Genomic DNA, 18647 nt, shown 5'->3' on the forward strand with positions numbered 1-18647 from the left:
TTGCCTAAGAATTGGACGCTTAACCAACCAAGCCACCCAGGTGTAGAGAGAGCCACCCTCTCTCTCTGCCCCTTCCACATGCTCTCTCTTTCTCAAAATAAGTATTTTAGAAAATCGAGGATTTAATGAAATATAAACAAAGAAACACTTAAGTTGATTTAGGTAATATCAATATTCTATTTTATATCAATTCTTATTTCATAATCAAACATTTACACTAGTCAGAGTTTTCTAAAAATACTGAATAAATTTCATTAAAAATATTTCTAGTACCCTCAGTTTATTTATTTCTAGGACCGTCAGTTTATTTATTTCTAGTACCCTCGGTTTATTTATTAAAATCTATGTGGTTCTTTCTGTAAGATATAAAAAATGAAAATTTCCACACATCCCTGTTGATGGCGGATTAATAGCACAAGCAACGTTTGAAAGCTTGACACTTTTGGCACACGGTTATTCAGTTTTTCTCCATACACAGACACCACACCTCGTTGTCAATAAATAATTCCACTTTAATGGCAAAGTAATAATTTAGACAGATACAGGGTGCACATTTGCAAAAAAATATATGCAAGCTGGTTTACAAGCTAGAGGAACAATAAACCAATAGAAAATACATCATCCAGTTAAGTCCATTGACACCAAGTACTTATTGTCGGGGCTTTACAAAGACTACAAAACTTTTCAGATGATTTATTTCACTGTTTCTGCCTATTTACATGATATGTTACATCAAAAATGTACAAAATATAAAATGTTTACAGACAAATGTTTCACAAACTAGTTTAAGTTGTAAACTAGGTGAACCTACTGGGATGTATTGCAGGGATTTCTGTTTATGATCATGTTTGGACTGTGTTTCTCGAAATGGCAGGGAAAGATTAGCAATTGTTTTAGATCACGTATTATACAAGGGCAACTAGTCACTCATCCAGCTACATATAGTGATGTTTCAAAACAGCTTTGATCCATGTTTGAGGCTTCAAAGTCAGGGTGACAATTCTATGTGCATAAATTCGGTTCAGATTTCCCTTAGGGCAATAGCACCGGGTAGGACCTAGAGACTTAGAGACACTCTGAAAACTGCACCGATGTCTTGTGTTGTTATTGTTCTAGAGCAACTGACCCATGGGTGGTCACAGAGAGTAGCACCAATCGCACCTCCTGAAAGCAACATATTTTCACGTGCATAGAACAAGTCTACACCATGGCCTAGCCCTTCGGTTCTAAAAACTTAAAGACCCGTCCTGTGTATGGTGGTAACTTCTCCAATGATTCCCATCAGTTTTCATGCACTCTCTTTAAAGCCTGCCACAACAGATGCACTTTTGGACATTTTTCTTTTCCAAATACGTATTGGCTTCATGAACAGTTTTGAAGCATGCTCACTCTAGCACTGATAGCTCCTGCATAGTCATAACAACTGTTAAGTACAGGACAAACACGCCGGATAATAACAGCTTCGAGGGTTTGCATTCTGTATTTGTTCGCAATGTACAGGAAATCTCAGCAAGCGAAACACCGCTTAACACCAACGGGAGAAGATACATTTTCGTGTGTGTCTGCTTGGATTTGTGCGAGTTTTTAAAATGATTATTTACAATACCTACCCAGTAGACTGTGCAAATCTAACCTTCTTTTACAGTATAAACGCTTCCTCTTCCACAGTGACTACACTGCTTCAGTGTTCTTTAATGCTGAATTTCTCATGTACGACAATAGCAATCGAAACAACATGCTCAAAACTAAGAGTAACAGTAATAAGAAAAGGAATCGGGGAGGAAAGCCAGACAGTTGTGCTCATGTTGCATCTCCAAATCTCCCTCCTTCTAAAACTCTCTTGCCTATAACTGGATGGAGTTCAGCCACATGTCTTCGCTTTTAAGTGACGGTCAGAGAGGGTTTCCGGGTTACTTGAACATTTTGGAGGAAAGGCAATCTAAATACCCCAGGTAAAAATACTGATTTTTTTTTTCTCCTAACCAATTCTTCCAAAAAAAAAAAAAAAAAAAAAAAAAAAGATATATAGAGATGAGGCTATTGTATTAACTGGCATTGCTTGGTTGTAAATGAAAAGACAGTGGAAATTACCAGTGGTTTAGGATTTAAACCAGCTGTTAAACTGTTGTAGAAATCTGTTTTAAGGCAGTGAGACAGCACCATAGGAAATGTCCCTTCTTTCACTGAAAAGGCTCAAACGAACGAAGCCCTAAAAAAGCCTTTTGTCAGTGTCGACTATTAATTGGTATAAAACTCTTGTTAAGGGAGTGGGCAGGTGGTTTACAAAGACCACTGTGGTAAAAACAACCTTATAAAACCTGTGACTCATACACGGAAAAGTGGGCGGAGCACATCGTGTGAACGTGGCAGTTAGGAATCACATTGGCACGTATCCAGTTCGCCGCAGTAGTGTTTTCCTGGCGGTAGCACAATTCCCTTAGTGCTGACGGAGGGCTGGCCTCGCGGCTGCATTTTGCAATGGGGTGAGCGCACCACACGAACACTACTGGAGCCCTGGGACCAGCACCATGTGGCACAAGGGAGGCTGGACGGAGAAGGGGCCCTGCCTGGGGAGGACGGCCCGTCAGAGGAAACGAAAGGAGGGGACAAAAAAAGGTCTGCACTGTAAACTTTTAAAGAGGAGAAAAATAAAGTCCAGTTTGGCTATCCCGTGTGCAATCTATTCGGTTGCCCTGTCATTAGGGTCCTTTCCAGTTGAGCAGTGGAGCCGTACGTCACTCCACGGATATAAAAACGCCTAGAAACAAAATAAAGTTAAGCTCCCATCTCAATTTAGCATCTTGGCGGTTCAGACTCGGTTCAGCTGCCTCCTTGGAGACCACAACTCTGGGTCAGGGCCCCTGACAGGGTGCTTTCATACTGGCAGTGGTTTAGTGAAAATACTTTACTTTTTACACATTTCGAAAAAGCATGAGTCTCTTCCCCTAACTTTTTTCACCCTCTAGAGAGTAGACTCGAGAGATGAATCTAAAATGTCTTCTTGGTGGCTGGTGCTATCGCTGTCACAGCTTTGTGTGCCCGAGTAATTGGCTGCTTCTTGGAGTTTCATTAGCATATTCATCTGAAGAAAGAAAAAGAGACATCGATGTAGGCAGTGATGCAGTGAGCGAGCCAGCCCCACAAAACACACGGCCCTGAGCCACACCGAGGCACCGTCTCATCCCGTCCAAGTGAAACGGGAAAACAATCTGAGATTTTTATTAGTTGCCTCCAGCTCCTACACGGTTTCTCCCAAACACGGCTACGCCACCAAACCATAAGGACAAAACAGGGCCTAAAGACAGCTCTTTTATTTGGGGTCGTGAATGAATACTGCTCCAGCAGGGCAACTGGGAAGGAAGCCGTATCACAGCTGGACATCTGGGCTCTTTGCTGGAGAGTTCGCCAAGCTGCCTAGCTTTTTGGCGGGGAGAAGCAGAAAGCATTGAATGGCAACAGAAAGTCGTGAATGTTCATACACACGCAGACGCGCACACAGGCGCCCACTCGAGCTCCCCTGAGAGAAGGAGGGGACGGAGGGGAATGAAGCCAGCTGCCGCACTCAAGCACACCATCTGCTGTTCAGGAGCTGACCTCCAAGGAGGTGAGTGAATGAAGCCGACCATGAGTGTTGGAAGAGGGAGAAGGAAAGAATCCCTGTCAAGTTTCTGACGTTGTTGAAATTTCTGGCTAAAATATGATTGCTACGCCACTGAAAACAAGAGCCGCCTTCTGGAACAGCAGCAGCTGTCTCAGGTCTCCCAGCTTGATAGGACAATGGTAATATGTGTTCCAGTAAAAGGGGCATATGCGTGAAAGCACCTGGGGAGAAAGACAGCTAGCGTGTCCATGTCTTACAAAATAAAAGGCAGCCACCTTGCTTGGCTTGTGGTAAGATCTGCAGACCCACTTTGGAGACAAAAGAAAAATTGTTTAAAAGCAAATTGTGGATGGATTGTGCAACCATTTGAGAAAGTGCAGGAAAACTGGCACCTGTCTTCATGAAAGGAGTGGACTTGTTTTCTTGTCGAGGGATTCTATAAATTGTAATCATCTTTCTGTTGTTTAATGCAGACTAATGTATTATTGTATAAAGTCATCAAAGTTGTTCTTTTTTTTTTTTTCCAACCTAGAGAAATAGAGAATCTGATCCAAAAGGAAAAAAAAATCTAAAAAAAGGATTCCTTAGTGATATGTTAGGCTATGCATGCTTGCGGGCTCAGTGTAAAATGTGTGTTCAATAAATGCTTTTGAAATAAATGATAAACTGATAATCACCAATTACAGCAAGTATGCCTTTCTCACCAAGAAGTTCACAGTTTATAGCACATTTTAAAGTCATTTTAATATTCTTCAGGACAATATTTTTCAACATAATTGTTAGTCTAACTCTCTGAATTTATTCAATCAGCTACATACAGATTTGAAAGTAGTGACAATCTCTCAAACCCAATAAGGCAAAAAGCCAAATCTCCATCAACGCTTTCTTTCTCTGTCTCTCTCTGTCTCTCTCTGTCTCTCTCTCTCTCTCACTCTCACCCACACACCCTAACCTCCATTCACATTCATACTGTCTCTCTCCTTTCTGGTGTCAATTCCTCCCACATTAGTCGCCAGCTGTGTGTTCAAGCATTTGAGTAAAGAGAATTTGTGAAACGCAACTGTGTGTTGAGCGTCCTCCTGATTTACTAAGAGTAGAAATTGTAAATGAAGTCTGTTTAAAGGGTTATTATTCTATCTCACTCATAAATGTTTCAAATCGCTTGAATGCTGAATGCTATAAACGTTTTATGATATAACAGAAGTGTTATTAAAGTCTTAATCTATGAAAATTGTGCCATATAGTAAATACATTTTGTTAGAATAAGTTCCAAGTCTCAGATCCATAATAAATGTACACAAGGGATTTACTTTGCTTTCTCACAGTGCTGCTCTATGAGTTCAGGTCAAAGGAGATTACAAGAGGGGGCAAGGTTACATCTGAACCAATAGTCATTGGGATAAATCATTATTTTCTGCACAAGAATTTCCCTCCTCTCCTCTGCCTTGTCCTTGGTCAGGTCCTTATCACCCCTGCTATTTACAAATCTGCTGGGCTCCCAGCCTCCAGCCTCTCTCTTTTAATCTGTCCTCTGTTCTGTTACCAAAGCGATCTTTATAACTTGCAAATCTTGCTAAGGTAAATTAAGTGCCCTGCCCAAACACCTTTGGTAATGCCTCATTATCTGTGTGATAAAGTTCTGAATTCCTTCAAAGATAAAAAAGCCTTGGGCATAATGTAGCAATTGCAGACTTTTGTAGCTTCAGTTGTTCTCGCCCCTTTTGTTCTAATCTCACCAATCTGCATATAGCTTCCTAAACTCATCATTTTTATTATACTGTTTCACAGTTTCCCCTGCTGCTTCCTTAATCTTGGATGTTCTCCAGCCAACCACAAGATGAACTTCTATTCGTCCTTCCAGACGCAGCTCAAGTATCTCCTTCTCTGTGAAGCTTTCTTCTAATCACTTCCTCGATGGACTCACAACTTCACCTAGCATGTGACTACTATTCTTTAACTATAATTTATATAAGTAGACATCTCTCTACACTAATGGACAGTGAGCTTCTTGGGATCAGAAATGATATTTTATTTATGTCCTGACCACCAGGTCTTAGCCCTGAGTACATACTTATTAATACTTATGGAACTATGAATGAGTTTGTTGATAATGAATCAAATACTGGGAGATGCATCAAAAACCTGAATCCTTGTTCATATTCAAACATGTATTTCTGACATTAAACAGTGGATTTTTTCCCAAATACTTTTTATTTAGATTGGACCGCAAATATATTTTACTTGATGTTAGTAATTATAGAACTACAACAAAATAAAAGCAGATCAAGAGGATATTTATTTTTTTATCAGAATATGCCTGATCTAAAGATTTACTTTTAGATAAGTCTTCTATTTAACATTTCATAATCCCTGTTTCTTAAGATATTTAGTTGAGCAGCTGTTTAAGAATCAGATTTTTTTAACCCTAATTTTCCCTCAGTATGGGAGATTCTGGACCTCTTTTCCACACTAGAAGACAAGAGCATTTAGAGCCAGGGAAGATTGCAGGGTTTAGCTGATGAGGAGTGTGGGAATTGGGAAAGCTGAGGGCATAACTTACTCTACAGTATAATTTCAAAACAAACGCTATAAAACCTCTCCCTACTGCAGACACAGTCTATCAACACTACAAAGGTAAGACTAGAAGTAATAAAAAAAATTCATATGTGATAACCCATACTTGTACTCTAAAGCTTATATTTACTGTTAAATGTTAACCATTCTGTAAGCAATTAATTAGTGTATGCTCACAATTATGTTGCATCCAAACCAATCCCTCCACCACTGTTGATTTCAAGCTATGTACAAGCTAAAGGGCCAGCTACCTGTAATAAAAATACAAGTCTAGGCCCTTAAGGATTTGATGGTCTAGAGCAAAAGTCCAATATAGGAAGTCCTATATAGGAGTTCCCCGGACTCTAAGCAGGTCTATAAGTATACTTCCATGACTCTATGGAAGCCTTTGAAATAGTACGCAAATTTTCCTGTGTGTGAGTGCACTTTGCTGGGGAAAAGATCTTAAAAATCTCTGAGGCTGTTCACATGTAACCCCCAAAATGTTAAGAATGGTCATCTGGGATGAAAACGTTGTATATGTATTGGGGTTGAGGGTATAGGAATATTCCAGAAAATATCAAGTCATTTTATGTTCTTGGGTATAATCATAGGCTATGATTTTTAATCATTTTCTTTTTTGTTCATTTGTTTTAAGTAGCAAAATGGCTTTTTTTTCAGTATCTTTTCTTTCTGTATGGAATGTGCAAGTCCAGTGATTTCTTTAGAAAGGTAAGCTAATAAATGCACTACATTTGATACCAATCTATACAAATGCATCTACAAACATAAAAAAAAATACATAAAGATAAAATATCTTCCTAATAATACCCTTTACTTAATATTTTCAGAGTACTCATACTTTGGAGTTTTACTCATCTTTATGAAGCTACACACAATTGCAAATTCAGCACACAGGGAGAATCAGGGAGAATAAGTCCCCTTTGATTTCCAAGTCAGTTTATTCTTTACCACAGACAACAAAAGACTAATTCTCAATTTAGTCAAACTAGTTGATATATGTAAAATATTCTTTAGTTCTCCAAGTGTATGTTACATTATTTTTTTACAATTTAAACACAAAATTCAGTGTTCTCTTAAATACCTAGTGAATCGAGTCTGTAATGTTGAAGATTTATTAATTTATTTACACAGTTTTACACCTAGTAAGATAAAAATTAGGGTCAAAGCATACGGCCTAGTTTTAGTGTTTCTTGATTTTTAAGCATTCAAGGTTGGCCTTTAAGAATTTCACCCAATGAAAGCAGACCAAAGGTAAGAGTTAAAACTGAATACCTGTATCAGGACAGTACCAAATCCTACCTAAGATAACTATATCCTTGGTACAAATGACTAAATATTGATGACCACACACTGTAATTAAACTTATATTAGAAGGATCACACATGAGTTTCTTACCAGAGGATCCCCTTCCGTGTCACTTTGTGGAATGTGCTTTGAGGTTGTGGCTTCCTTAGTGGCTATGCAGCCTTCGTACCCAACATCTTCTGGTCGCAACTGAAGTAATGCTGGACCATCCTGAGGCAGAGACGCTGAGCTCCATGGGTATGTGTCAAGCACCCACTTTGAGGGGTCTTCCCAAGGTGCCCGTTTCCCATACATCTAAAAAATGGTTACATATTTAATAAATATAAAATATATTTCTATTCAGTAAAACAGGTGACACTAACTTACGGATTCCTTTGCACCCTGAGTTCTTAGGGACCTTTCAAGCGGATTGTGTCTGTATACAACTTTTCAGATTATAAATACACATCTGTGTACTTATCTCTCTGGAAACTTGAAGGAGAAACAAAATGAAGCTGACCATTTGGGCTAGGTGGTCACCATTTGGGAGACAGGGTGAGGGACGTTTACGTAAAACGCATATAAATATCACGGCGCACATTTATCTTTATTAGTAATTTTATTAACCAAAAGAAAACTCACAGCTGAGAAAGAAATGTTCCAGTGAGGGAGAACTGAAACAAGGCATGCTAGACACTAAACAGAGTTCTCTACTAAAGTGCACTTTGGGAAGATGATAAATCAAATAAGAGAGTTTTTCTCTGTCAACCTCATTCTACTCAAACTTTCTTTGAAAATAAGGATCCTTTCTCTGATAGCCATTTTCTTTGGATTAATTTCCCCCAATAATTTCATTGTTCCTTGTAAAAACTCTTTTTAGATATATATTTATAAGGTCAGTGGTAAAAGAAGAGAAAAAGGGGAAATGGAAGGACTCAAGTGGAAGCAGAGTCAGTATGAAAGAGATAATAAAGCCTTGTTAAAGTACTGGCAGTGGATTCGAGGGGAGAAGACGAGTACAAGATATGCTAAAAGTTTTTTAAGCTGGAAGAAAAATGAAACTATTAAGAAGGGCACACCAAAGAGAAAGAGGTAGAGGGGACTTTGTAAACAATCACAAGGCCGCAGGGGGACAGAAAGACAAGCTAAAATGAAGAGGAGACAGCAGTAACATGGGCAAACTTGTTCTCTGATGTACTTCCCTTTCTCCTTGACCTGCTCCACTGAGGGCAATCCTGGTTACCAGGTGCATATTTGGTCCCAGATAGCATACTGTGAGCTGTTCTATATGGCTTATTGTGGTTCAGTTAGACAAGAGCAAAATGGTGGACATTGACACCATAAAAGACACATGGATTGCCTTCGAATTATCTTTTGGGTTTCTCCTGGAGGAACTATGCAGGGTTGTGTCAGCCTTGACTTGAGAGAGCGAGAGAGAGAGAGAGAGAGAGAGAGAGAGAGAGAGAGAGAGAGGAGGCCAGGTCCTGATATCTGTGTATTTCCTGGGAGATGATGGCAGGAGTAGCAATCCTAGATTTTTTTTTTTTTTTTTTTTATATAGTTATCTTGTTTTGGAGCAAAAGTTTTCTCTAGTTAAAAACCTGCTTTATAGATCTGTAAGACAAAGCATGCTATACAAGTTAAGCCAATTGAACGAAAATTTATATTTCTTGGAAAATATATGTTACAAAAAGAATATGAAATTCTAGAATCAACTGATGACAACCTTTTAATGAATCACCAAGGAGAGCAAAATTGGAGGTGGCTAATAAAATGCTAAATATTGGGGTGCCTGGGTGGCTCAGTCGGTTAAGTGTCTGACTTCGGCTCAGGTCATGATCTCATGGTTTGTGAGTTCGAGCCCCACGTCAGGCTCTGTGCTGACAGCTCAGAGCCTGGAGCCTGCTTTGGATTCTGTGTCTCCTTCTCTCTCTGCCCTTCCCCAACTTGTGCTCTGTCTCTCTCTGTCTCTCAAAAATAAATAAATAAATAAATAAATGTAAACAAAAAAAAAAAAATGTTTTTATATTAAAATAAATAAATAAAATAAAATGCTAAATAGGTCCAATTCTATATTTCAGAGTAAAATAGATACTATATAAAAGTAATGGAAAGCAGATATAGTTAAGTATTTAGAATACTATAAGTAGATTGTTCACATTTCAAGAAAGGTAGAATCACCAGAATAAAAATCAGAATCCATTGTTATCACCAGAGGTTTGTTTTTTTTTTTTTTTTTTCCAACTAGAACATCTGGCAGAGAGTATCCCCATATGGTTCCTCATCAAAGCATTCATTTAAAAAGAAATTTTTCCACTCCTCTCAACTCAGATTTTCATCTTTGCAGTCAGGCTTTGTTTTTTCACCTCTTGTTCTAATTCAAGGTTTTGAATCCAAGGAAATGGTTTATAACACACGCGATTCCCTTTCTTCCTGCTCTTACAGAAAACATATACGTGGACCACCCCAGGAATATCATCTGCCAATGGATTTCTGGATTTCTTATCTCTCCATTGTGTTAGATTTCCCCCTGTACACTCCCTGCATCATGGTTGATTTAGTATTCACACTAACCTATTACTAAACATCTACACCCACAGCAAGAAACAAGACATTTCTACCCCTCTTCAAAAATAATTTTGAGGGGTGCCTGGGTGGCTCAGTTGGTTAAGTGACCGACTCTTGATTTTGGCTCAGGTCATGACTGAACGTAGATTGATGAGTTTAAGCCCACATTGGGCTCTTAACTGACAGTGCTGAGCCTGCTTACGATTTTCTCTCCCTGTCCCTCCCCTACTTGTGCGCATGCACGCTTGTCTCTCTCTCAAAATAAGTGAACTTAAAAAAATAGTAGTTTTGAAATATCTCCCAGTTTTAGTCTGGGAAACACATTACTCTAATGGTCATGCGTTTGCCTAAATGGAAGCTGTATAAAATTATAATTTTCAGAATAGTGTTTTATAAATAATACTGATTAAAATATTAAAAAAAGAACTTATGTACTTTTTTTGAAGTTTATTTATTTTGAGAGAGAGAGAGAGACACACACACACCATGAGTGGGGGAGGGGCAGAGAGAGACAGAGACAGAGAATCCCAAGCAGGCTCTGCATTGTCTGCATGGAGCCTAACATGGGGCTTGGATCCATAAACCCTGAGATCATGACCTGAGCAGAAACCAAGAGTCAGATGCTTAACTGATTGAACCACCCAGGCACCCTAGAACTTATGCCCTTTTCAAAAATGATATCTAAGGAAGCTCAGTATTCTTAGGTATTACTGTTTTTGAGTTTGTAAAAGCTTCTTTTTCTTTATATGTATTAGCAAGTACAAAATACAAAGAATTTTATATATAAAGACTTGGATGATAGCTTATTAATACTGAAACTATCTGAAGAAAACATATAATTCATTTAGATATTAGTTTTCATAATTATGAATTCTAGAATATTATACATTTTCATATAATTTTTTTTGCATAAATGATTGAAATTGAGAGACTCACATCTTAGCCTAATAGTTTTAGAGGAATCCAGAAAAGTGATGTATTAAACTTAAAAAACAGAAACCTTTGGTATAGTCTTTTATTTTGTTGAAACCATTTACTGGGGCTAGATTGGCTCATACTCTTAAAATACGAAAATGGATTATTTAAATCTGCAAACCAGTTGATAGCATTCTCTAGGGTTATTATCTCTGAACATCCTCATCCACATAATATTTATCATGTTCACCAGAACCATCATGATGGTTCCAAATACTGCCAGACTGTTATACTAGGTGAGGAGAGCATGCTGGGAAAGAAAGGGAAAGGACACTGCAAATGGCAAGATTTCATTCTTTTCGATCCTACCATAGTTTTCATTTATTTTACTTTTAATTTTTTTAGTGTTTGTTTACTTTTTGAGAGAGTGAGTGAGCATGAGTGGGGGAGGGGCAGAGAGAGGGAGACACAGAATCTCCTGAAGCAGACTCCAGGTGCTGAGAGGTCAGCACAGAGCCCGACACAGGGCTTGAACCCATAAACTGTGAGATCAAGACTGAGCTGAAGTCAGACGCTTTACCGACTGAGCCATCCAGGCCCTCCCCTACCATAGGTTTTAAAAAGTCAACTGCCTTAGAATTTAGAGCACTCCCTCAAGATAGTAAAGGATCTTACAAGTGACATTAAAGGGCTTCAAAAAATGAAACATGCTAAAAACAGGGAACCTGTAAGCAAAAACTATTTGTTGCAAATTACATGATAAATGAATAAGTGTTCAAGACCCATGTAAACAAGCCTGTCTTATAAGATGTAGCACTGTCCAATTAACTGGCTATCAACTAACTGCTATTATCCATGGCAATAAATTTGACTTTAAATGGGTGGTTGTTGGAATAAGTGTTTTCTCTTTCTTCTACATATTTATTCTCAGAAGAGAACACATAGATAAATAAAGTGCGATATATTAGCTGATCTTTAGAATTTTCCCAGTATTTTTATGTAGTTCATGCCTTCAGTTTTCTGTATATATACTGAGAGAAAAAAGTGTTTTTGGCTTTCAAAAGGATGATATTATTTGTTTGTTTTTATTTTTTTTTAATTTTTTTTTAACGTTTATTTATTTTTGAGACAGAGAGAGACACAGCATGAACGGGGGAGGGGCAGAGAGAGAGGGAGACACAGAATCGGAAGCAGGCTCCAGGCTCTGAGCCATCAGCCCAGAGCCCGATGCGGGGCTCGAACTCGCGGACCGCGAGATCGTGACCTGAGCCCAAGTCGGATGCCTAACCAACTGAGCCACCCAGGCGCCCCTGTTTGTTTTTAAACAGTAAAGAAAATTGAGTGCTATACCTGAAGACCTTCTCTCACTGCTTCCAGAATGTAAGGAACCAAAGAATAGTTCCAGAGATCCATGAACCAAACTCTAGAAGCTTCTACATCCATAGGGCAAGGAAGGAAAAGTCGGGGACCTACGAAGAAGAAAACAAACCATTTTTGAGAAGCATTAAATTTAACAACCTGAACACATAAATATTCAGACATCATTTTTTGGGAAGTAATAATATGCCTTGCAGGATTCTTAATTATAATCTTGCCCAGCTTGATTATTATCAAAGTACATTTTACTGATGACTCACTCTTCTGAATTCCCCTTCCTTTGACCCTAAAATCTTAATCTAAAATATAATATATTAGAGTTGGAGAAACCTTACACGTGATAATCCAAACCCCATGCCCCATTTTACAGATAATGAAACTGAGCTGAAATAAACTGCCAAATATAAAATATGTCATTATTTGCAGAAACGGGACTCAGCTTTGGTCTTCTGATCTCAAATGTTAAATTCTTCTTCTCATTTACATTGTATCTTATTGACTGCATCTTTATGATCCATCAGTATGGGAAAGAGACTTTTATACATGCAATTTAAGGAGGAATAGAAAAATAAACATCGTTATGTCAACTAACAGGAAGTAATTCAGTTTTATCTCAATGAAAAATATAAAACAACTTCAATTATCCATAAAACACCTAAAGTGTTTCTAACTAAAATCTTCTCTCACAACTATGTTTGATGTGAATAACTGATTAAAATTTGTTTTTAGAGGTGGCTTGGTGGCTCAGTCGGTTAAGTGGCTGTCTTCGGCTCGGGTCATGATCTCGCGGTCCGTGAGTTCAAGCCCCATGTCGGGCTCTGTGCTGATAGCTCAGAGCCTGGAGCCTGCTTCTGTTTCTGTGTCTTCCTCTCTTTCTGCCCCTCCCCCATTCATGCTCTGTCTCTCTCTCTCTCTCTGCCTTTCAAAAATGAATAAATGTTTAAAAAAATTTTAAATAAAAAAATAAAATAAAATTTGTTTTTAGCATAAGAAAGGACTTGAAACGGATAACAATTTATTTCAAATGATTATCTGATTTTTAAATATTTGTCTATGTTAAACTTATTTGATTTCAGTCAAATCTTAGGAAACCATAATTGTCAGCCAAAATGAATGTAATCAGAGATATAAAGCTTAGAAGAAGGCAAACTTTCAGAAGGAAAAGAGAAAACTTCAATCTTTGGAAGCCTGAAAAAATTAGCTTCACTTGTTATTTTCTACCATCCAATCTGGCCATCTTCAGCACCGTACTCTTAGTTCCTGGAAAATGGCATATTGCAATTTTGGAACTCACCAATGGTAACATCAGAAGAACTGTGTGTTTCCAAAAAACTGTTGAGATGATGCCATGTCTTAGGAATCCAATCTATAATTTTGACTAAGTCGTTATTGCGTATATTCCTTTCAATTTCTATCTCTATCAGTTTTCTTCGAAGATATCTGCCTAAAAATCCTTTCACTGGTTCTGTGTGGTTTGCGCATAGCACCCACCTACAAAAAGGAAAAAAAAAATCATAAATCTTTAAATAAATTAAGTTTTAAGCCCACAGCATTCTCTTTCCAATTAAAATTAAGAATGTTCCTATTTTAATTGGTGGCTCACTTTAATGCTCAAAGGGGTTACAGATCCATTAGCATTAGAGGCATATAAAGCAACTAACTTTTCTTTTTGAGCTAAAGGGAAGCTCTTGTGTGTCAGAAGTGAGTGGGAGTATACACGCTGAGTCGTCTTCTGTAGGAGAATCACAAATCCTGAAATAGGAACTCTCTTCACATTCCTCACACTTAGAAGAAAAATGCTCTACTTTAGCTGGTGACAATGCAAGCAGGACAAACATTTCTTTCCTTTTCTTTTCTCTCTCTCTCTCTCTCTCTCTCTCTTGTTTTTAAAGAAACACTTCTGATTATGGTTGAGGATTACAAAACGTCTGCTCGAGAAAGAATGTCAGAAGAAGTGAGAATTATTTTCACACCACAGGTCACCATGGGCAGGAGTTGTCAATGTACAAATGGAAGAACACTAACCGAAAGCAAAGAGAAAGAGATGTTACAAAAAAATAAAATAAATAATAATAATAAAAGTAAAACATTCGGTTTATCTTTACCTGAAATTGTGATGCAACTCTAGATTTGGTGATGAAGAAACTCCCTGATTCATTGTTCCAATAATATATGGACTGGAAAATAAAATAAAATAAAATAAAATGTGTGGATGTACTGAAGGTAAAAGAGATTAGTACATTAAAATTGCCTTAAGAAAAAATTTAGGTAAATATGGATTATTCCATTTTAACATTAGGCTTTAAAAGGGTAATACTGTCATGTTAGGTTGAAAAATAACAAAGATCATTGAGTGGAAATTTGGATTTGGGAGTCTAATTTCAGGTCTGGCATCCTAGGAGAATTCTTTTACCTTTCTGAGTCTGAGTTTACTCATCTATAAGATAAAAAGGTTAGACAGAATAATCACAGTAGCGTCATTTCACTATGATATCTTATGGCTCTTACGATTATAATCAAATGCATTAATTTTTCCTTTTTTTATTATTTCATAGATATTTTAAAGTTTCTTAATAACATGAGAAAATTTGCATTCTTGTTTCAGTGCTTCTCTTATGCTGATCTATTTTTAGCATTTAAAAAATCTCTAGCAGACATTAATTGGGATATTTGCACCATTAAAACTAATATTTAGCTTGCTCTTGTATACCCTTTCTTTAGAGGCCATACTATAGTGAATCTTTAGTGGGTTTTCAGATTTTTTTTATATCCGACTTCAACCTTTTACTTTCATAGTAAATAGTTAAAAATTAGACTCATTAATGGAAAGAGATATATCTGAATGCATTAAATTTATCTTTATGGGAAGGATGAATTGAAACTTTGATATGGAGTAAAAATGAAACCAGAGCCCTAAAGCTTCATTTTAGTTCTTCATTTCCTGGATCCATTCTGTCATGGATACTGGTCTCCCAGACCTTCAGCATATCTGTAGAAGCTAACACTATCAAGTAAAACATGTTTCCATAAAAGTTGCCTGGGACTAAGTGTTGAAGGAATAAACAGACATTTGAAAAAATGCACAGGGAGTTTTTAAAAATGCGTTATAATATTAATGAAGCTTCTCAAATTAATAGCATCCACTGAAAACCATGGGTTTTAAAAGGTTTAAAGGCATAAGAAAGCAAATTTTATTATCATTTCATCATTCAAACCTTTCATAAGCATACCATTTGTTGTATTTACAGTTGAGAAAACCATTGAAGATATCACTCAAAGAGCCCACATGATGAAGATTATCAAGAATTATTACAACAGGGAGTTCTACACCATTATTATCAGCACTGCACTGTTCAGCCAGGTTAGCTAGATACTGTTGCAACTCCTTGAAAAAAAAAAAAGAAAACAAATATCAATGATAAATTTATATCAGTGGTAAGCAATTCATCGTTTAGGAAGAGCACACTTTGTCTTCCATCCAGTATCTTTTAAAAACCCATAGGTCATTCCAGTGATATAAAACTTTATTCTACAAAACAAAAAAACATATGATGCTGAAAGGATATATTTTATAAAGAAACGAGCAAAGAGAAAAGCCAATACACAACGCCTGCAGCAAATATAAAACTGTAAACACAAAAGCATGTTTTCCAGTTGTTGTCTCCCCTTAAGAAAGAGAAAAATAAACAAACAAACAAATAAATAAGAGTGAGGGAGAGAGAGAGAGAATTCTGGATCTCTTACAATAAACCACAAACATCAAGACAAATACCATTCTTGCTTTTGGTATTAAAATGATAAAAGTGGATTTAAGCAAACCTTGTAATTTCAAAGCTAGAATAAATCCAAAATGGCACAGCTAAGTTTGTGCTAATACTTCAACTATTTTAATTCCAATTTATTTTGATAGGATGCATGAAAGCACCACCCCAGGAGGTAGCCAAAAGTGTGGTTATTTACTTATCTATAATCTGCATGAAACTTCCGTGATTTTAAACAAAGACAAAAATTTTTATATTTCACTGGGTCACTTGACATTAGCATTTCTTGAACTTCTTGAGTTTTTTAACAGGTATTATTCCTTTCTGATAGCTTTTAATCTAAATATGATAACCAGTTTACTGTTTGACTGCTCTCACAGATGGGTAGACCAGGAACATAATTAGTTTTCTTAGAATTATCCTAATCAGTAAGAGCATTTCCATAATATTTGCATATTTACAATGACATTTTCAATTTGTAAATCTTGCTCAGGGTTAAAAAACAATTCCATGATTCCAATTTTTGCCTGCCAGTAAATATCTGAATTCCTCACCCTAGATGCCACCTCTCTCTGTCTGTAATACCATTTTCGGAACTAATAGCAGAAAAGGATAAGGGCACCCGGGGGGGCTGAGTCAGTTAAGTGTCCAACTCTTGATTTTGGGTCAGGTCTTGATCTTATGGTTTGTAAGTTGAAGGCCCGGATTGGGCTTTGTGCTGACGGTGTGGAGCCTGCTTAGGATTCTGTCTCCCTCTCTCTCTGTCCCTCCCCCACTTGCTCTCTATTTCTCTGAAAATAAATAAAAATAAACTTGGAAAGAAAGGAGAAAAGGATAAAAGCAATGGCCAGGATTCTGAGGCATTTAGTAATATATTCATTTAAGTTTAAATATAAAATTTGTTAGGAAAACTAATCCACTATTAATCTTATATTGAGCCAATCACATTGAATAAATATTGCCTAAATCAGAGACTACAGAAAAAAATGTTCAAACTAATGAATGGTCTGGAGAATTTCATTTACCTTAAAAGACAAAAATGGAATTTATATCAATAATCTAACTATATTAAGTCATTCATTGATTTATAAAATATTGACTGCCTCTCTATTACGTTCTTAGTCCTAGACAAACCCCTGGGGTATACAAAAATAATGAATCACTGCTCAAGTTAGTTTAACATGAATTATGAACTGAATCAAGTACTTTTTTGAGCATAGAGGTTAAAAAAGTCTTCCCTCGTAGGCTTTAAGAATGTCACGTTAGGTACTAAAATTTAAATATGATAAATCATTTGAAAACAAGGTACTAGTGTATTAGGAGCTGTGAGAGGTCAGGGGAGGAGATTTTGCCTAGGTAGTGGGTATCAAGGAAAACCTTCCAGAAGAGGTATGCTGGAACTTGGGAGGGTGGTAGGAACAGCCACAACTAATAAATTCACAAAATGAAATGTAAAACATCCCATGAGAAAGGTTAAAGGAGGGATGTGGCCTGTGGAAGGAAAAAGGATTAATTCCAACTGGGGGATCCTGGTGGACTCCAGAGCAAGGTAGAATTCGAGATGAATTTTGAACAATGAATGGACTTCCAAATGAAAAGTATGTAGTTAATCTATCCTTTCAAAATAGCTTTAGCAAGCACCTATTATGTTCCAGGTACTCTGGCACTAAGGATTCCAAGATAATCTCTGCATTCCAGGAATTCAGAGTTGATAAGCAGAAAGGCAGGTCAACAAGTAAATCAAAAACACAGTGTGGTTAACGAAATGCATAAAACACTACAGGGACATTTAAGAGAGGCACCTGATCCAGGCTTGTTGTTCGGGAAACAACAGGGTACATGGGGACAAATTATTGAAGTCCAAATAATAAGGAGTGAAAGCTGGACGGTATGAGCATATGATGTGCTTGGGGAAATAAGTGTTCTGTTGTTGCAAGAGAAATGGTACATGGTACTGATGGTTGCAATAAAAAAGAAAATAGAAAAACTTTGAGTCCGTGCAGAAAAATTTGGATCTTACTATATAAACAAATGTGAACCATTGACATGTTCTTTTCAGTAGGGAAAGGGCAGTTTATTTATCAAAGGAAACACAAATATGAAGGAGGTGATGATTAATTAGAAATGGGAAAAACATTCAAGAGCCTATTGCCTAGAATAGAGGGTTACACATGTGTGTGTATAAAAACAAAACAAAACAAAACAAATTCACAGTAAAAATATATCAAAAAAGCATACACATAAGATTTTGTTCAGAGCATGTAAACCTTACTTGTACTTCTAGGAAAGACTTCCTGGTAGTAGTATTATTTGATATTAACCTTTTATTTTTAATATTAGGTAATGTTTTGATACTTAAAAATGGAAGAAGAGCTTTCCAATTAGAGGGAGAAGAATAATCAAAGGCCTAAGCGCGCGCGCGCGCGCACACACACACACACACACACACACACACACACACACACACAAGTACTATCCAAGCAGGAAAGAACTAGTAGAATATGTTTTGCGTATATGAATAATGGTAAGTAAATTGGAAAGAAGAGTTTGCAACCCTGAATGAT

The 18647-nt window shown here is 37.1% G+C and overlaps 1 protein-coding gene across 6 annotated transcripts in view; it reads right to left on the reverse strand.

Annotated features, from left to right (window-relative positions):
- Nucleotides 1-491: 491 nt before the first annotated feature.
- NAV3 (neuron navigator 3) overlaps nucleotides 492-18647 on the reverse strand; it is an 820281-nt gene continuing 802125 nt past the window's right edge. For all 6 annotated transcript variants that reach the window (XM_053894885.1, XM_053894882.1, XM_053894887.1 and 3 more), the window contains 6 exons: nucleotides 15553-15707; nucleotides 14428-14499; nucleotides 13617-13813; nucleotides 12296-12414; nucleotides 7574-7777; nucleotides 492-3082 (listed from right to left, as the gene is read on the reverse strand). In XM_053894885.1, coding sequence (XP_053750860.1) covers nucleotides 2963-3082; nucleotides 7574-7777; nucleotides 12296-12414; nucleotides 13617-13813; nucleotides 14428-14499; nucleotides 15553-15707 — 867 coding nt within the window. In that variant the 3' untranslated portion in view covers nucleotides 492-2962. The remainder of the gene's footprint in view (nucleotides 3083-7573; nucleotides 7778-12295; nucleotides 12415-13616; nucleotides 13814-14427; nucleotides 14500-15552; nucleotides 15708-18647) is intronic.

This window comes from Panthera pardus, unplaced genomic scaffold (assembly GCF_024362965.1).
Source record: "Panthera pardus isolate Hobbes unplaced genomic scaffold, ASM2436296v1 HiC_scaffold_6, whole genome shotgun sequence".
Taxonomy (NCBI): domain Eukaryota; kingdom Metazoa; phylum Chordata; class Mammalia; order Carnivora; family Felidae; genus Panthera; species Panthera pardus.